Genomic DNA, 18320 nt, shown 5'->3' with positions numbered 1-18320 from the left:
TCGAGAACCTTTTTTTTAATAGCCGGGAACCCATAATGTGTCAGAAATCATTACCTCTTTGCCCATAATTTACCGACGAGTTTCGGAGGTTTATTATTGCTCCCGGGACCACCGCGGCAATCGTTGGTTGATATGCACGCATATCTAATCGGGTTTCTTTCACAATTGGAACCATTTTTTCTCGCGTTCTTTGGAAAACAAATTGGACGGGAAATAGGGAAAAGGTTACTACATATTTACGTAGATTAATCACGGCCATTAATTATCTGCATATCGTTACATAAAAACCTACAGTTGCAAACCTTTTACAGACGACAGGGACGTATTTCAAAATTCATTAAGATCTTCAGAGGCAAAACTATATAAATAACTCCCCTTCATTCATATTACATTAACTCATGGTAATCAAGCAAAAAATTATGCCTATTTAATGATTTAGATCTGACCTACTAAAACATATTTCATTTGAAATGGTTATTGATTAACAAATTACTAGATTTTTTTGAATAAATTGTTACAGTTTGCGAGATACCCAATCAGCAGTGAAATTTACTGCTCCCTCATAAATTATTTTTAGCCCCTAATGATTTACTATCCCCGACGTTTGTCGGCACCACCCAAAGGAGAACCAAAAGACAAGTGTGGGCTCAGTAATAATAGAGGCGCTAGAACCAAAGCTTTTTTTTTGTTCTTTAAATTAAACCTTTTCTCACGAGGGGGGTGGTGCCCTCGGGGGCCACCACCCGTGCGACATTTCTATTCTTCGGAAATGAGGCAGAAAAATTAGAATAAACAAACAAACATAAATAACCCTCAATGGAGGATAATGTCTGGAATAAAGCATCGGAAAAACTCGAAATTAATGAACTCTAATAAATTAAACGAAACGCGCCGTGACGGGGAAAATAAATTAACAAAGACCATTACGAAAGCTAAATACCATTAAATTTAGACCAACACGATTTGAGCCTGATTTTCCTTATCACGCCTCCAATTTTATTAGCATTGCTTAGATTTGTGTTATGTAATAGAGTTATGAGACTAGACACCATGCAAATTGTCTTTTCTCTTCAAGGAAAATGTCAACCCTAGATTAACATGGTCACTCTAGAATGCACTGTGCCCGCTTCATCTTTGCTTATTAAGCGGCAATAAAAAAAGACATAAGACGTTCTGGAGCACCATCAATGAAATTACGGGAACAGACAATTTGCATGATGTTGCATTATCAACAGAAATCTTGTGTGGATGCCTAAGCGGTGAAAGTAAAGAAAGGACGGATTTTAGAAATTCAATTTAACATAAACGTCATATGACATTACGTCTTGTTATTATTAAATGTTCTTTTTTCGTCATCAAAAATAGGTACTTACCGACTATATTAACTAAAGCTGCGACTAAGACTATTTGTAAGACTAAAAACTGCCAAGGGGGCGGGTACTTTTTACGGCTCGATATCGTCGTTCGTCTCCTTCCTGCAACAAGAGAAATATGACAAACTAAAATCGATGCGTGCAACTATTTAACGTAAACTATTTTTATAGCGTTTCCCTAGGAAAATAGCGAAGATTTACGGCCGGAAACTTTTCGGCGCGGATAAGAAAAAATGGGGGAAAAGGGCGCCGTCGGCCGCTCTTTTTCAGGATGTTTCGGCTATTTCCTCGACAAACGCGGCGAGCGAGCGGGTTCGTTGAACTAAATATAATTAAACCGAACACATTTACTACAACTAATTTTAGAGTGTTATCGCTTAATTAGCGTTTAGCGTGGCTTCAACGAAACGCGAACAGCGATAAATCCCTATTCTAGGTAGCATAAACCTGAGACCCGGGAAGCCCTTCGCGAAGACCCGAAATCCCTGCGGTTTGAAAAATATGGGGGATAACAATGTAGTTATAACGAACAAGAAAGGGAGGAGGGGGGGCAAAGAAGCAGCGTAACACAACCCCTAAAATTACATTGACTGCATTATAAGCGTACGGAGTAGCACATCTCTATTATGTTTATTTAATTGAAAAGGTATTTAGCCATGCACTTCAGATTTAACTCAATCAAGGTTATATTTAACTCTAGAATTAACGTTAATAAACATGAGCCAGGTTACTTAGTTGCGGATTGGAAGATTGTACGGAAAGGAAATAATCTCGTAATTAGATTCATTAACAAAAACGCGCATTGCAGATATTTCTAATATACTATTAAGGCATAATTGCGAAAAAGGAACGTTGCACAATTGGCCTGGGAGCCGCGTCACCCAATGGTGACGAACTTTTGTCTAATTATGAGAACTACCAGTACCGGGGCATAAATATGGGCTATTGGGCCAACCAGCGCAAGAGACAATCGCAAAAACTCTAGTCCAAATAGGCTTTGGGGCCGTTACGTTCATTAGAACGCTCGCACGAGCGTACCCCCTACAATTCAACCAATTAGAGATGCCCTTAATTAGTTATAGTCTGCAGGGCGCGTCGAAAATAGATTTGCGACTCGGCTAATGGGGTCATTATCGAAATTAATTGGTATTTGCATAAACCCATTCGGCATGGCGGCAAACAATGCGCTGTCGCCCATGTTGAAACATTTCCAATTATGGGAAAATCGGTACGAAATTTTCCGTTTCGTGACGTTTATCTCCCCGTGATTTGTGCAAATATTGATGATGCTTTTAAACTGTTGTAAAATAGTTTCTCAATAACCATTCCTAACCCGGAATTAAGCGCTGAAAGCCGATGGTAAAGGCCTACCTACTATTTTCACAGTCGAGTAAGTTCTCCCAACGATTAAATGCAAATCGTTCATGGGAGCAATTATGGAAGACATATGTTCCGTGGCTATTTCGTATGTACTTTCTTTGAACCGACTGCATCCCGACGTTACGTAATCAGCCATTTGATTCAGACGTGTTTGTTGAACTCGTGCGGTAAAACAGCACAAATCACGGAATCATTGAAAATCACCGGTAATGCTTTTTTTATGGGTCAAATTTGAATGAACTCATCTTACTCTAAATTACAACCAATTAACCTCTTATGTAGGAAATTGATTTGATTAAGCTTGGCGCATGTAAAAGTAGGCACTTACCCATATTTACATTGAGTAATAAACACACGATGCAAATTTAATTAATTATGCGCGCGGCCTTTTATATCCGGTACGGGCTTTTTTCCTTACCATTATGATCGCAGAAAAAATCCCATGGTCTGTAAGTTTTACAGAATAACGCTCGCGATTATTATTAGAAATCCATTGATCGGCGGATTAATTGCCAAAGATTTAAAAATCGAGTTAAGAGTTTATTTATGCAGATGTTCGGTTTCAACAATAACAATTCGGTTTGCGGCAAAAAAACAGACGTTTGGCGTTCAGAGTTGCCCCACGTGACTCCTACGCCGACGCCAATTCGGTAGGAGGTCTTTGGCAAGTCCGTATTAATGTAGGAAGAGAGGTGTGCACGTAACAACTTTAACAAGTGTAGGAACATTGGCAACCGTGTAGAAGGAATGTGCCCTAATAAACAATGACACATCTTGTCAGCGGCAACGTCTCGATTCATTGGCCAAACTTGAATCTGAGAACTACCAATCCCCTTCACGTCATACGGCGCTACCTGTCTTTGTTTACAACGCGGCGCTTGACAGAGAGGTAAAACGTCAGCCGAGATAGGTAACTCAATGGGTGACGCTTCATATTATGGGAACAAACAATTTGCACGAATGTTTCAAACCAATGTGCATATTTATCGAGGTGCGTCAGACAGGACAAATATCCAAAATTAATAATAGAAGTTTTTCAAATATTTTTGCGGGGCTTAGAAATATTTGAAGCACACATCTCGAACGCGTAAATGCACAGATTGCTTTTTACACCGATACAGCATAAGATTTATACGACAACGTAAGGAATCCAAAGCCGCCCAGATAGATTCATTCAACGGTCTGCAATTGAATGAGCGTTAATTTCAATATGCAAAACACACAAACCCCATTAGCAAACAAAAACATCTAAATAAGTGTGTCAAACAATGGTGAAATGATTCAGCCACTGCGGATCAGTGACCGATTTAGACGGATCCGTTTCCTACGGCCTTGTGCCACCCAAAAATCACATTATTAAACAACGTTGCATCACAACCATCGATTCTAATTAATAGCCGGTTTTTTAAACTTGATTTGTGGCCACGATTACGGCCGGGGAAGGAAATATCGTGCCCGAAGCACATTTATTTTCCACTCGGCTTAAATCCCGCAATCCGCATTGAAAACAACCGTCCATATATTTTCCTTTCAGGTTGCAGCAGTTAAGGATAATTTTTCAATGGAAAGAATGGATAGATTTTTTTTTTGTTCAAACTAGGTGTTGATTGGAACTGCTGGCACGACAAAGTTTTTGTTTTCGTTTCTCATTGTCCGGCCCTGTAAGACAAACCCACGCATCTTGGTGATTTAGCCCAACTCAACTTCCTTTTTAATGGTAAGGAAGCGCCTAATTTTGTGCTATTTTTCTAGCAACTTTTCGACAATAACTATTATTATTACGTGAGGGTTTGAGTTTAGGTGAAACACGAGATAATTTATTGTTTATTGCAGTGTGCAGCAGCAACAACGGTAAGTGCGAAAACGCTGGTCATCTCCAAGAGGCGACCTTGCCTTTGGCGAGGTGGACCGGTCGATGATTATGATGGCCGCCACCCACTGAGACCCGAAGAATTCCTCATCCGCAAAAATTTGATTATCGCTTTCCACTGCTACTTAATGACATTAAAACCGCATTAAGGACATTAACAGACATTAGTCTACAGTTAGTTGTTTCAAGAAGAAATTTGGAGATAATTGAAAGTTAATTAGTTTCTTAAAGACTTTAGTGGACTTATTGCGGATATAGAACGGCAAAAATGCCTCTGAATTGACACTCGGTATACATTGCCAATGGCCTTATCTATCTTCTTTGTTCATGGAACATCTCCATCGGATGTTAGTATTTCGGTCCGGCCTAAAATAGTCCCAGACACGACTCGATGAATGAGACGGTCTAAAAGCGTCAATGAATGTCCCCTTTTGCATTTAATGTTATGTATTTATCAAGAGATATCTCATGCATGTGTCACGCTGATGCTCAATAAACTCGGAATGTAAAAATAGCGCATCTGGGAGAAATTTGGCCGAACGACGAATTTTGACAAGTCCCAAGTAATAACCATGAGAAGACCTGTTACGCCCTCGCTTCCGTCGGAATTCGAGGCATGCAGCCGTTAGTCAGGCTCTTATCAGCCGTCGTTTGTTTTTCCCAAATTCCGTTAATTAAATATTCACACCAACTCAAATGGCGCGGCTCATTTAGATAAGATAACGTGAAGAGAGTAACGGCGGCCTGCGACCAAGGGAGTGCCAGAAAAAGTATCAGGAAGAGAGCAATAAGTTGAATATTTAGTGACAACTAATGAAGGAGCTTTCAACCTGAAAATTTACCCACATTTGCAGCATTCTTTGAGTAATTTAAAAATAATGTCCTGATCCATTAAAATTGAAGACCATCATTATCGAGACGATTCACCATGCACGTTGTCTGCCCCCCTTTGATGAAAGCTTAACCCCTAAAATTAAACTCACCACTGCAGATGGCGTTGCTCGAGCTTCGCCTTTTCTGTTACGTGCAATTAAAAAAGAAGGGAAGACCTTTTGGACCAAAGCATCAATGAGCAAAGCGAGATGATGGGAACAGACAATTTGCATGATGTTGCAAACGAGGTCTTATCACCAAACACCTCAACAGATTATGGTAAAATAAAATGACTTACGAGGTGAAGAATGTGTTTGTTTTTTTTATATCATAAAAAAAATCCTTATACAGACCGGTCGACATTTTATGAGAAACCTCACCTCGGTGGCATGCAAAGGCAGACAAACGCCGACCGAATGAAGCAGGGAAAAAATCGAAGACTTTTATAGACGAAGAGGCAGAAAAAACAATCGGCAATTAAAACGTGGGAAACGTCTGCAAATATTTTAATTACGAGCGCAATAAACTGCACGATAATTTTATGGCATTATGCGGTAATTGCGATTTTATGTCTGGCGTGTCACTCGGAACGATAAAGTCCCCGTGCCCGAGCGACGAATAATACTCGCACGGAACCGAATCCTGACGACACGCAGGCCCAACACTTTTTGCGTAAGAATCCTTCAAATTAGATTTATCAAGAAAAAAAAGAGAAACAACGGCAGTCTATGTGGTATTAAAAGTATAACAATCGCAATGAATTTTAAGCAGAGAAAGTTCCCCTTTCTTGTGCGGACATGTCCCTGATTCAATTACATTATAAAAAGAACTTTAGTCGACTGTTCCCGTATAAAACATTGGTCAATACTGCATAACATAAGACCGCAGGAATGCACACCTGTTGCTACCTGCACCCGGTTTCGGTATTGCAATTTGCATTTACGCCATTGCGCATTTCGCAAATTGCACCTTAGGGAGAGTACTTACCGGAGAATCTGGCTAGGAAACGGTAGAAAGGGGTGGCGAGGGGGGCGAGGAGGCTGCGCGGAAACGTCAGGCTCCGCGTGCCCTCCCAGGGCTGATTGCCCATCACGTAGGCCTCTGGAAAAAAAAAGAAAAACTAACACTCAGCTCTACATCGGAATGGTTAAAGAAAACCTCGAACGGCACTCTCTCGGTTCGCGTGTGTCTTTAAAAAACCAGGCGGTGCATTAAACTTTGCAAGACATAAATGGATAAAGTATGGGAACTGAAGCGTTTAGGCTTTGAACAAAGTTACGTGCGAACCACCCAAGATCAACTGCCGATAATTTTTTTCCAGATTTGCATTCCTATTCATATCTAGTGTAACGAGGAGCTAAAGCGAAGGTTTCTCCTGCTCTTTACCACCCATTCTAATTAATAGTCTGTGGAATTCGTGCCCTGTGAATGGGAATCATCGTTAACCATCGAAAGCAATTTGTCAACGTAATTGACGTTGCACCCCACTGCATAAGAATGAAAGATTATACGGTGCACTGGGGGTGGATTAGATCGGTGGAGATCTAATGGAAAATATCAGAGACTTACCCCTGTATACCGGGAGTCCCGAGTTTCACGACTGTCTGCGGTCATTAGAAAATTGGATATTTTTATACCGGCAAAGCTAATGTCGAGACTTAGAAACTCTATGACGACGATGTCTTCGGGAGCTCAAGATTCGCTCTCCTAATCGTGAAACTTGCAACTGAATTCTGGAATCAATAGAAGCGTGCCATGTGGGCTTCGGTGCAATCCGTGGGAAGGACGGATCAAATTGAGTGCTGATGCGAATGGTCCTTCGAAAGCAAGAAAGTTTCGCGTTCGCGGACACCACCACCAAGAATCGCGGTGAATCCGCGTTGAAATTCTAACTACGTTTTTGGGAAAATATTAAGTAAATATTATTTTTCTTTGACCCACATCCGCCGACTCTTCCTTCATCGATGATTATTATGGTAGCGAACTAGAACGTTGCACTGCAATGACGCACACGCCACACGCACCATCATCTTAAGTAAATTACACTCGTATTAATTAAAACAAAGTTTCGTTCTAAATTCGTAATAATAATAATAATGTTTATTATTATATAAACAAGAGGTGGTGGTATTCCGCATGCGCCATACAAAAATGAGGCGCCCAGGTATCCATTAATCCAATTACGAACTAGTTGATGCTCTTTAAACGCACACGTGTATTAACTATGTACTAATAGTAGGTCGATGCGTTGTTAAAGGGCAGACAAAGATGAGGATATGTGTCAATTAACCCGGTTTGACCTCTCCCAGGAACCGAACACGTCCAAGAAGTGCCTACGCCGCCGACTACGACTAACAGTCGAACGCCCTGTACACGGTTACACACTACATAATACGTAAATGCGCACTCCGGTTTATGAAGTGGTACCGAGAGTGGTACTCCGGTGCACCGGTTTCGTTTGTAGTACGCGTCTGTGTGTTTGAACCTGCCGCCAACCATCAGTTGTTATCGTTTTCCCATAGCCTTGGCCCACGGCGCCCATTTCTCTTATTTTCGATTCGTTGCGGTACTAAAATGGTACTAAAACCTATTTATGTGCGGCTTTTCAACACACGAGGGACAAGAGTGAAATTTTTGACACCTTTTATTGCAATTAGCGCTCGGTGGTGCCGCGGTACCACCCCTCCTCTTCCGCCTCCTCACTCAAACCGAACCCGATTGAGACTATTTACAATGTAGTAATACATCACCACGGCGTGTGGGATTGTTACATGACCCTCACTGTCAAGTCAATGCTTGTACGGTAGTTCCAAAACAAGTGAGTACTTGACTTAATAACAAGCTAATAATAAACGGTTATTCTACAATTTTTTGCAATAAAGAACGCAATAGGTGCTAATTGCGGTGCTTGCGCAAGATCTGTGAAACCTATATTGTGGCATTGGAGTTATTTAGATTTAATAGTACCGGAGGAATTATATGGCACTCACCAAAAATTGCGCAAAATTTCACTTTAACGAAAATAACAGTGTGAAAAAACGACGTTTACAATTTTTGCACCAGCGAAAAGCGAAAAATTGCTTTTATATGGAACACCCGTGTGTCTTTGTATTTCTCGGCACTGCAAACCATGAGCAGCAAGGCGCGTAATACATGCGCCTTTATCTGTTCCTGACCAGCCAAAGTAGGTTTTCTTAAGCGGAACACCCTGTGTATTTTTGTACTTCCAAGGACGAAAAACCACAAAAATTATAAGTATGTAATATATTCACCTCTATGTGTATTTTAACGTGTTTTCGAGATTTGGAGGCATGAACGTCGCGTTTTTAGCTGCAGATTTAAGTCATCTTTTGACGGACAAAAGCGTTTTTAACAGAACACCCTGTATATTTGAAGACTACAAGGCTGCCTCGCAACACCTATCGACGTCTAATTCCTCAAAATTTATATTTTGATGGTCTTTCCTCTATGCGCCACAGTATCATCGACACGTCACTTTTCAAGATATTCTCTAATTAAGATTCCTCAAAACCGACATCACTTGAAACGGCCAATAAATCAGTCAACACTGATATTATTAACCATCTGTAAATTGCAATTGCAAACTGTGAACTCACATCTCATTTTCTACACAGTTCACTCGGAAATTAACACCTAAATATCGTTTTTTCAGGCCCCGATCCAGTTCGAACCTTCATAGAGACCTCCACCTATCAAATTGAGCAAAAAAATGCTACAAAAAATACTCAAAATGTAGGAAAGTGACAATTTTAGTAAGGAGTAAAATTGCCTTAAGTATGCCTGGTTATCTATGTACGAGTGGAGTTATACGAGGGTGGGACGAGAAATAGCAAATCAACTTTACGGATTTATTAAATTTTAAGCCGTCTTGACGGGCTTAGTGATGTCTAACCCAATTAGCAGCCTTTATTAACCCGAGGGGCCTGAGGTGGATGAAATCGCCTGTAACTTAACGTTTTTTATAAGCAATTCGATCTACGTATACTGGCAGAAAGAGCCTTTTTTATGGAAACTTGAGGTAACCTGCGAACCTTTAAGTAAGCGAACGCAAGTAGCCTAAAATGACCTGAACAGAATTCCGTTTAGGTTTCACTGAAACGGCTGGACCTTACGCCGGCCTGGCTCGAAAGAAATATTTTTTCAGGAGGAATCTGACTGACGTAAGCCGTTTGCACTTCAAATGCGCGGAATCAAACGTCATATTGATGCACCGATAAAACTAATATTTCCGGACGTTTTCTGTGCCCATGGCCGCTCTTCATCGCGCATTGCTCGCAACATAAACAACAACAACCTCATGGGCATTTTTACGGCCTAAAACGTCCGAACCAGAACCCAAAGGAATTCGTTTCTCTACTACGACATTATTAAAAGAACACACACAAACTTAACTCAACTGACCACCCACACATGCATAAGATCGTGTCTACATACGTGGTCCGAAAGACCTTCTTGCGTATTCCTTTTCACGGGGCATAATTCACGTCAGATTCCGGCATTTCTTCCTAAAATCCTCACTTTTGACACGAGTCCGCAACCCTGCCATCATGGTTCACCCATCAACCACCGGAGACCGACCGCCGCGGTCGGACCCCATCAAAAATCGCCGAAAAAAAAAATCACTTGAACTCGGGAGGTCCAACTGAGGCACCGTTAACGCCGCGAGTTTGGGAGAGAGAGTTTTGGAAACTGAGTTTCTCTCGTTATCTTCTCGAGAAGTTTGAGTGGAAATGAGCGAGAGCGACGTGCATCCAACGTTACGGGCGACCGTCTCGCGACTAAAGTGAACGCGAACGAGACCGAAGCAGTCCGAGCACCTGAGAATTACCTGTTCGAGAGAGAGAGAGATTGACAGAGAGAGGAACAGAGAGACGGAAAGAGAGAAGAGAGGAATGGAAAGTGGGGACGAGGGGCAGTATTGGGGATTAGGCCTTAGTGGCGGCGATTAGTGTAAAGTTATTTGGTTTAGATGGATGATATCGGTTTTCTCATGACCAGAGGGAAAAATGGAGTTTTGCGACATTAGTTCCGGCCTGGGGTGACTCAATGTTGCTGAATTTCACGCATCGGACATGACGCGGAGTTGTGTTCACCTTAAGGTTAATTACTGACTGAAAGCAACGCTTTTTCTATTACTAATAAAGGTGACGTTGCTGATTAAAATTGCAAATCGGAGATGGATTGGTCGGTGCAGAGAAAGTGCCCATATGATGGGAAATACCGGTGGGAAAAAAAATCAAAGCGTTTTAATAACTTTTTGCGAAACTTTAGACGTTCCTGACGTCGCTGACCGCCGACTTTCAGTTAATTGCTACATATTTCGATAAGTTTTCAAACATCGGCGACGTTTCGAGACGCCCCTGGAAGCTGCCCTTCTGAACAGGAAAGGCGCGGCGGTGTCGCGCATCACATAAATCTATCCTAATAGAAAATAGTAAAAAAATTCTATTTCATGATAGAGGTTTTCGTCATCAATTTATCGATTCGTGTATCTGGAAAAGCTGTCATTGAGGTCACTTCAGGTTACCCGACCGCTATGGCTACCCGCACGTCAGACATCAATGTCCCTGCTCTGGCAAATTTTGGACCTTCCGGTCTGTGTGTCAACCCTGAGGGCTGTCAGAACTTCTGTCACGTGTCAAGAAATAAATATATGTAAAACGAAAGTGGCGTCGCCACGGGCGTGAGTTTTGAACATTTTTGTGTTTTGTTTATAATCCTAAATTTCGGCCGAAAATCGAAATTAAATTCGCTGTTGATTGCAGTCATTATGGCCGTTTCCTGTTAAAAAAAAATTCCACCCATTCCCTAAACGTTATGGAGGAAAGAATGCCAAGTTCGCATGTTCCTTATGGGACTTAAATTATTCGTCAGGCTATTACGTGACCCATTTTATTACAGTATCACAAAAAGCGAGCTTTTCACCAATGACTTATTCAGGGGCAGTTCAAAGACCTCCACCTCGGTTATTAATTTCGCACGATTTTTCTTTGGTATCGTACAAAAAAACTGACTAAACCCCCGAGGAATGTTACCTTGAGCCCCAATTTATGTCCCCTGACAACAGAACCGATAGATAGATAAAAGTACTTTCGGATAATTAGACAAGCAAACCGGAAAGTGCGTAAGTACCAAGAACCGTAGACGTCCCTCCGGGCCTTTGTGTCCTTTCACATGACCGATTTGTGAAAAAGGTCCTTTTTATGTCGCATTTAAAACGTACCGACGTTCATTGATCAACGAAAATATTCACACACCGGGTATAAGGTGCAGGAAGGAATGTCCATTCAATGGACACGAAACCGATTTCATTCGGGCAATCTAAATATTTTTCTAAGCATATTTGGATACTGACAGGGTGAAAGGAGTTAATCCTTAAAGGATCTAAAAATCGGCTTACTTTATGCCCACATCGTTATTTTCACATTTAATTGAAAAGGTTTTTGGGAAAATTCCATTCGGGTTGGCATGAATGAATCTTGTATGTGCCATACGTCTGCAAGGAAGATTATCAATTTTAACACACGCAGGTGAAATGGTGCGGACAACTCGCAGGCGAGGACGCTAACCACGCGAGTGAGTCAAGAGACTTTCCAACTAATTAGGCACACTATTTTTCCTCAAAATAAAAAAATCGCTTCTGAGTTAACACTGGCTCTAACATAGAGATTCTGACGTTTCCTCGGGTGAACGAGGTTGCCAAGTCGCGTAGGGAGCTCGAGGTTTCAGCACATACACCTAGGCTAAGGATGGAATGTCCTAAAGTCATAATTTTGTAGAACCACCAAAACACGATAACTTCTTTGATGGTTCATGTGGCAACGCCACGTTTCGATTTTGTTTCGAAAAACTGACAGCTTTGACAGCCCCCCCAGCGACAGTGTTGCCACACAGTGCGTAAATTTCGAACGCACAGTACACTTTTCCAGAAAGATGACCGACGGAAAAAACTTATACATTCAAGCACACGCTCGACTTTTCCATTGATCCTGCGCCCTACAATTTGCAGGTTACCTAATCGCACGATTATAATTGGTAACCCAGATTCGGGTGACCCAAAAAAACACCAAAAGCCCCCTCTGGCCGGCGCCACTTAATGTCCCTTTAGCAGATTGGATGATTGCGCTTATGCATCGCTTTTGATTGCTAAATTGTCCCCATCAGGAAATGAGAGTGTTTTCGTCGGTTGCATTAGTCAGCGGCGCAACCCCAATTTTTGAAAAATCCCCGAAATAGAACTCGTAGGTGACCTGGTGACCCTCTCCCCGACTTCCTGCCTATAGGAGGAAGGGAGCAGTTTATTCATCCTGCGGCCACCTGATGAGCATATGCGTTCGGAATATGTACAAGATTGTGGCTGTCTAAGAAGTGGATGGCGTCAAATTAATAAGCACAAATTGCCACGCCCGTGCTGACGCTATGGGATGGCGCGTCCCATATGGTACAAGCAGGTGGGACCGGGCACCCAGCGGGATCGAGATAACTAGATACCGATAGTGTTTTGTTAAGATTAGTGTTTTTTTTCCGGCCAACTCAATGAGGGTTTTTTCGAGCCCCATCGTTCGCCTCCCGGTGGGGCGAACTTTGTTGCTGTACATGAGGAAATCTCTCTTGAACCGACCTCGTTGTCCTCTCTTATGTGTGGGAAAGCAGTCACATTTAAATCCACTGCAATTACCGTTTGCTACTTAATTGCCTTCACCTCTAGCTGATACCGCACCATGTCACTTTTATTATGATTTTTATTATTAATTATTGACGTTGTTTCCCCATTTCGTGCGTTGGAAGGAATCGACGGCAAATGCCACCCCCGAAAATTTCCACCCGTAATAAATCTCTCCATCGGCGGTAGTTCCAAAAAGCCAAACTAATTCTAGGATCAGATGTAAAAGCACGTACGATGACGTTTTCGGCCTTTAAAGCCCTTCCACTAAACAATATCTTTTCACCTATTTCGAAAACTATTTATTGTCGGAGGGTTTTAGCATTTTTTTCATTATATTGCCCCCGTCCCGGTGATAAAGGCACCTTTTGATGCCTCATCGGAATTTCGCCCACCCCGAACGTGACATTTTTCCACCCCCATGGCCGTCGTGATGGGCAGCTATCAGTTTTTTTTTTTCCCATCATTAGGGAGGACCTGTGCGATTTCCGAGAGAGAAAATCAAAAAGTGCGGTAAAGCACAAGGTGGGCCCAACAGGGCGTGGCTGCTCGTCACCTGCGCCACTGCGTTCCGCTCCGCTGCTCTCGGACGCCTCTGATTTCCCTTTAGAAAAACAAGGTAAAAGTGGCGGTAATTACGTGGAACAGGAACACATCCATACGTATACGTACACGGTAGAATTTAAAGCGAGTTCCACGTCTAGGGGTCGCCACGGCATATCGCGTGTTTTGGGCCGAGTCTAATAAAAATTTATGGCGACGTTCGCCCCCAAATTTACCCCCAGAATTATGTATTTAGGCCCTCGGGCGGGGGGAGGCAAAACAACAACTCGGAATCGGCCGATGAATATTCAATTTGGTTATGTAAGACGATTTGTGTTAAATGACGTACTTTGCCATGGAATGTACGTGAAATCTGTAACGTCCGAACTTCCTGCGCGGTCTGGCAACGTCCACGCAAGCGGGTGCCAAAATATGTATCGCAAACTTCACCTTTACGGACGGGCACGAAATGCGACGTTGTCAGATTAAATTCTCGCAGTATTGACCATCATGGCGGATTTGGTCGTCGACAACAAAATGGCTGCCAGGCTCAAAGACCGCAGCAAAAATCGGCCATTTTGTGCCAAACGACGAAACACCCGTGATCGCAATAATGTTCGCACTGTTTCTGCCTAGAAGACAGAGGCGCGTGAGGTACGAGTCTAAGAGTGCTGTTTGCAGAAAATCAGAAAATTAAAAATAATTCGCTAAGAAAAAGCCAGGTGATACGCCGCTATTTTCTCCGGAGCAGTAAGTGTCCTTGTGCGATTTTAAATTTGAGCTCGCTCAAATAGAAGCGCAGCTCGATTCAGTAATCAAATGGGCTTTTCTTCCCGAATATTCCAGATTCCTCCCCCATCAAAATTCAGTTCAAAAGAGGAAATATGCTATGCCTACATTTGACAAACATTCACGAACCACTTGACACCAATAAATCAGGGGGTGTCTTCTTGTCATAATAAATAGTTTAAAGGCGCGCCGGCGCTTTCCTGCGGGACCACGTGTGTCTCTGGGGAAGGAACCCCACCAGGTGAGTGTTCGCACAACCAATTAAGTTCGGGTTGAAGAACCGGAGTGGTTCGCTGATTATCATCCATCGCGGCAAGAATTCCGAGTAATTTCCGATCAATTTGAGCCTAGGAAGTCATATAAAGACGTGGGGGCACGCGCCGCGGGCTCGGTGTCCTGCTGCCGCGCCAGACCTGCACCCTGTTGACGAGCGATATTAATTTAGAACTAGGGCCGAAATGGCGTGTTTACACGTGCCACCAGCAAGACGACGGCAGCTGCATCTCGATCTCGAATCAAGGTCAAAGGGCATCGTCTGGCGAACCACCTGGAGTCTCTTAACCGAAATTCACATCTCTCCAAGTAGTCGGAATATTTTCCTCTAATTTGCCTGTCACTGTCCATTGACGCATGCATCAATTATGCACCACGTTAATACTATAATACGATTTACCCCCTGCATGGGAGAACGACCCTATTTAAAGATTCAAGCTACAATGGCACAATGCCTCCACCCCCGCATGAATTATTTCTTCTCTGTTTGAGCCTGTCAATACTGTTTATCGCTTAAACGTGGACAAATGCATTATAGGGTGTGTTGCAAGGGGTTGGTTGGACCATAAGGATGACAATAAAGTGTGATCTCTTCCTTAATGAATGTCATTTGCAGGTACGGAGTTGGCCGAGTGTTAGAAACGACATAACAAGGGAGAAAGAATAAAACCAATTTATGGAGCTTTTAAAGTTCAGCAACGCTGACTCCTCGGGTGGCTGTCGGAATTTATATTAAATATCAACTTTTGGGTAGTATGTATGGGTCCTTTCCTGGTACGCGCTCATAACCAAAGCCGAAAAACGTGATGGATGTGGGTGCCAACTGCATCTAGAGCCTACTTTACTAGCTAGGGCAGCAGGATTGGCTAACTTTATATAATAAAAAAGGCTATGTGAACATAGTGAATTAGGCTAAACCGTCACCGCAGGGCAGCGATCTACTGCTAAGGATTTGAGTGGTGAAAATAGCATTTTTTAAATGTAAAATTTGCAAACGAGGAGAAAATGTCTACATTCCGGCGTCCAAGTTTATCGAAATGAGAACTTCTGGTGTTGCCTTAAAACCGAAAAGTCTCATTTAAGCGTCGTTACAGGACGATTTTCCGAAGCATGCCGTAACAGGAAGCAACCACCGCGGTGGGTGGCGCGGCACGCGCGCTTCCCGGGGGCAGATCGGCCCGATAACGGGCGTTACAGGTATCCGTTACACCGCTCGAACCTTCCCCCCCCTTCTCCTCCTTCTCCCGAGGGACCCCCCCCCCCCCGATTTGTGTCACCCCGCGGTCCTGCCTGCAGCGTCGCAGGACCGAGGTCAAAACCTCTCCCGAACTCAATTAAAAAATGCACGAAGCGTGCGAAATGGGCGCGGGCCGTAACGGCAACACGCACTGTTGCCATGTTTTTCGATCTAATTGGCGCATTTCGATACGGCGAAAATTGCCCGAAATTAAGCATTATTAATCAGTTCGGTGCAACGTAATTATATCGCCAGGTTGTTGGCTGCGACGATAAATCACGTGACCGTTGCTACGTTACCCGTAGAGGTACCCGATGCGGAGTGGTTCCGCGTTGTTAACGACGGTTGCCAAACACATATCGGGGGATGCAGGGCTGCGACAGCTGGCAGACGGTGGCAAATACACCTGCCCAAATAAGAGATCCGTATGCGAGACCAAAGCACCCCGGCTGCCTCCTCCTCCTCCTCCTTGCCCCGACGCGCCATAAATCGCGACCTCTTTAAATAAGGTGAATGGGGCCTTTGTTGGCGGCTCGCGCCCTTATAATTTATACGCGCACAATGGCCGGCTTTGTCTTAAACTTCGCCCCATCTTGGTCCAAAGCGCTGCGGGCCCCGGTATTGTCCGCAAGGGGGATTACAGCCCGGTGTCCCGTGTTCGGGGTATTAACCCAATTGTTACGGTTGTTTGTCAACAGTTTCGACCACTGTCCATCTGGGGCTGGATTAGGGTCATTGTTGCCGCATAAATTCGATTCGAGTCCGCCAAATCGCGCCTGATGCTACACGGGACGCACCGAGACATGTGGGACACATAGAGAGGGACAAGTGAGGGTGACTGTGCATATCCACTTAATGAAGCAGGTATAAAACTTGAGTGCAAAAAAAGACACTTACGTGCGTTTGGGTATGCCACTATTCCCCACTACAATGGATCGGCGAAGCTAGTTACATCGTTTTATATGTACGCCACGAGGGCATTTCCAGACCTGCGACAAAGACATACGTCATCATTAATTTCCGCTGCGGCTCTTTTTGTACTTTGATCAAAAAATAAACAGTGTCTGTCGATTAAAACGCCCGGCCCCAGCTAAAAATACGCCCCGATTGAGACATTCGTCCTTCGGGAATGCATTGTTGGCGGCATGTGCGACGACACCTTAGGTTCGAAAAAAGGCCGAAATTACCCCCAAAACCTCGTGGATCGCGTAAGATCAAATTCGGAGGGAGTTGAAAGTGGAGATAAGGAAGTCCTGCGTGACTAGCAAGTCTAGACTGGAAAGAGCTAAGGTGCTCCGCTACTGCCTTCTATTGCTCTTATGACGCAAGGCTACATTCGCATAATTAAAAATACCATTTTTAGACCTTCTAACACCTTATTAATAGGAGTTTCGGTGACATCACCTCTAGCAGAAATAGCGAAAATAAACCATTTCCCGGGAAACGGGGTTTGGTGCTTTTACGAGGCAATTTCCATTCTTCTTGAAGTGGTATTGAAAAAAAAAAATAACGTGAAACCGTATATTTTCGTTATTCCTTATGCATAATCCCCTGGTGTCTAAACCTCGAGAATATGCCCTAAGCCCTGCGGGAAATCGTGGAACGGCGAACCAGAGCGTTGCCTTGACATTAGAGCCTGTTTGGACTTTTTCCCAATTTTTACAAAATCCTCGAACTTTTGGCAAGCCACTGAAAGCCCCGACAAGTTCGCAAGCTACAACACAGCACCTCGACAAGCACCAAAACCATTGGGACAGCAAAGCGACCCAGGCAGGCAATCTCATACGAAATGTAATAGCAAAACTAGAAAGTTTTGAAGAATTTTATTGGCACTAATTTGCAAGCCGCGTCATTATCGTTCCATTAAAAACCGCTTAATAGTTACTTTCATGGTTAGAAAATATCTCGGAAACTATCGAGAACCCATTTGCACAGTATAGGTCGGGCTGTTCCTGATAATTGAAAAATATGAAATTTTTTTAAAATTCTTGGCTCGCTACTGTCACCTCATCAAAAAACACTTCGTAATAATTGACGATTAGGAAATGTCTCGGAAGGAGTACAAATTCTTTTGACGTGGTGTACCTGAAAATTGGCCTAATTCCACATTTTCTCTGAATACCTTCCCGGTACGTTTCTCATGCGCACTCTGCACATTTAATTCAAACACAATTTTCCCTATTAAGGAGGCTACATACAGAGAAAAACCTGACGTAACATAAATCCCCACCTAAAGTACCACATTTCCGAGAGGGCGTTTATTTATAGGCCGCAGCACCCCCGCGGTGCATCTGTCGC

General features: G+C 43.2%; 1 protein-coding gene across 4 annotated transcripts in view; it reads right to left on the bottom strand.

Annotated features, from left to right (window-relative positions):
• The window catches only part of LOC136415348 (protein spitz-like), a 33637-nt gene that overhangs the window by 10144 nt on the left and 5173 nt on the right, over positions 1 to 18320 (bottom strand). For 2 of the 4 annotated variants that reach the window (XM_066399894.1, XM_066399895.1), the window contains exons 3-4: positions 6484 to 6597; positions 1374 to 1475 (exon numbers count right to left, since the gene is read on the bottom strand). In XM_066399894.1, coding sequence (XP_066255991.1) covers positions 1374 to 1475; positions 6484 to 6597 — 216 coding nt within the window. Of the gene's footprint in view, positions 1 to 1373; positions 1476 to 6483; positions 6598 to 9951; positions 10314 to 18320 lie in introns of those variants that run through there. The other 2 variants (XM_066399893.1, XM_066399896.1) reach the window with 2 other exon arrangements.

The sequence above is a fragment of the Euwallacea similis genome, chromosome 20 (genome assembly GCF_039881205.1).
Source record: "Euwallacea similis isolate ESF13 chromosome 20, ESF131.1, whole genome shotgun sequence".
In the NCBI taxonomy this organism is placed as follows: domain Eukaryota; kingdom Metazoa; phylum Arthropoda; class Insecta; order Coleoptera; family Curculionidae; genus Euwallacea; species Euwallacea similis.
The sequence above is the reverse complement of the archived record's forward strand: the minus strand, read 5'-3'. Positions and strand labels throughout refer to the sequence as shown.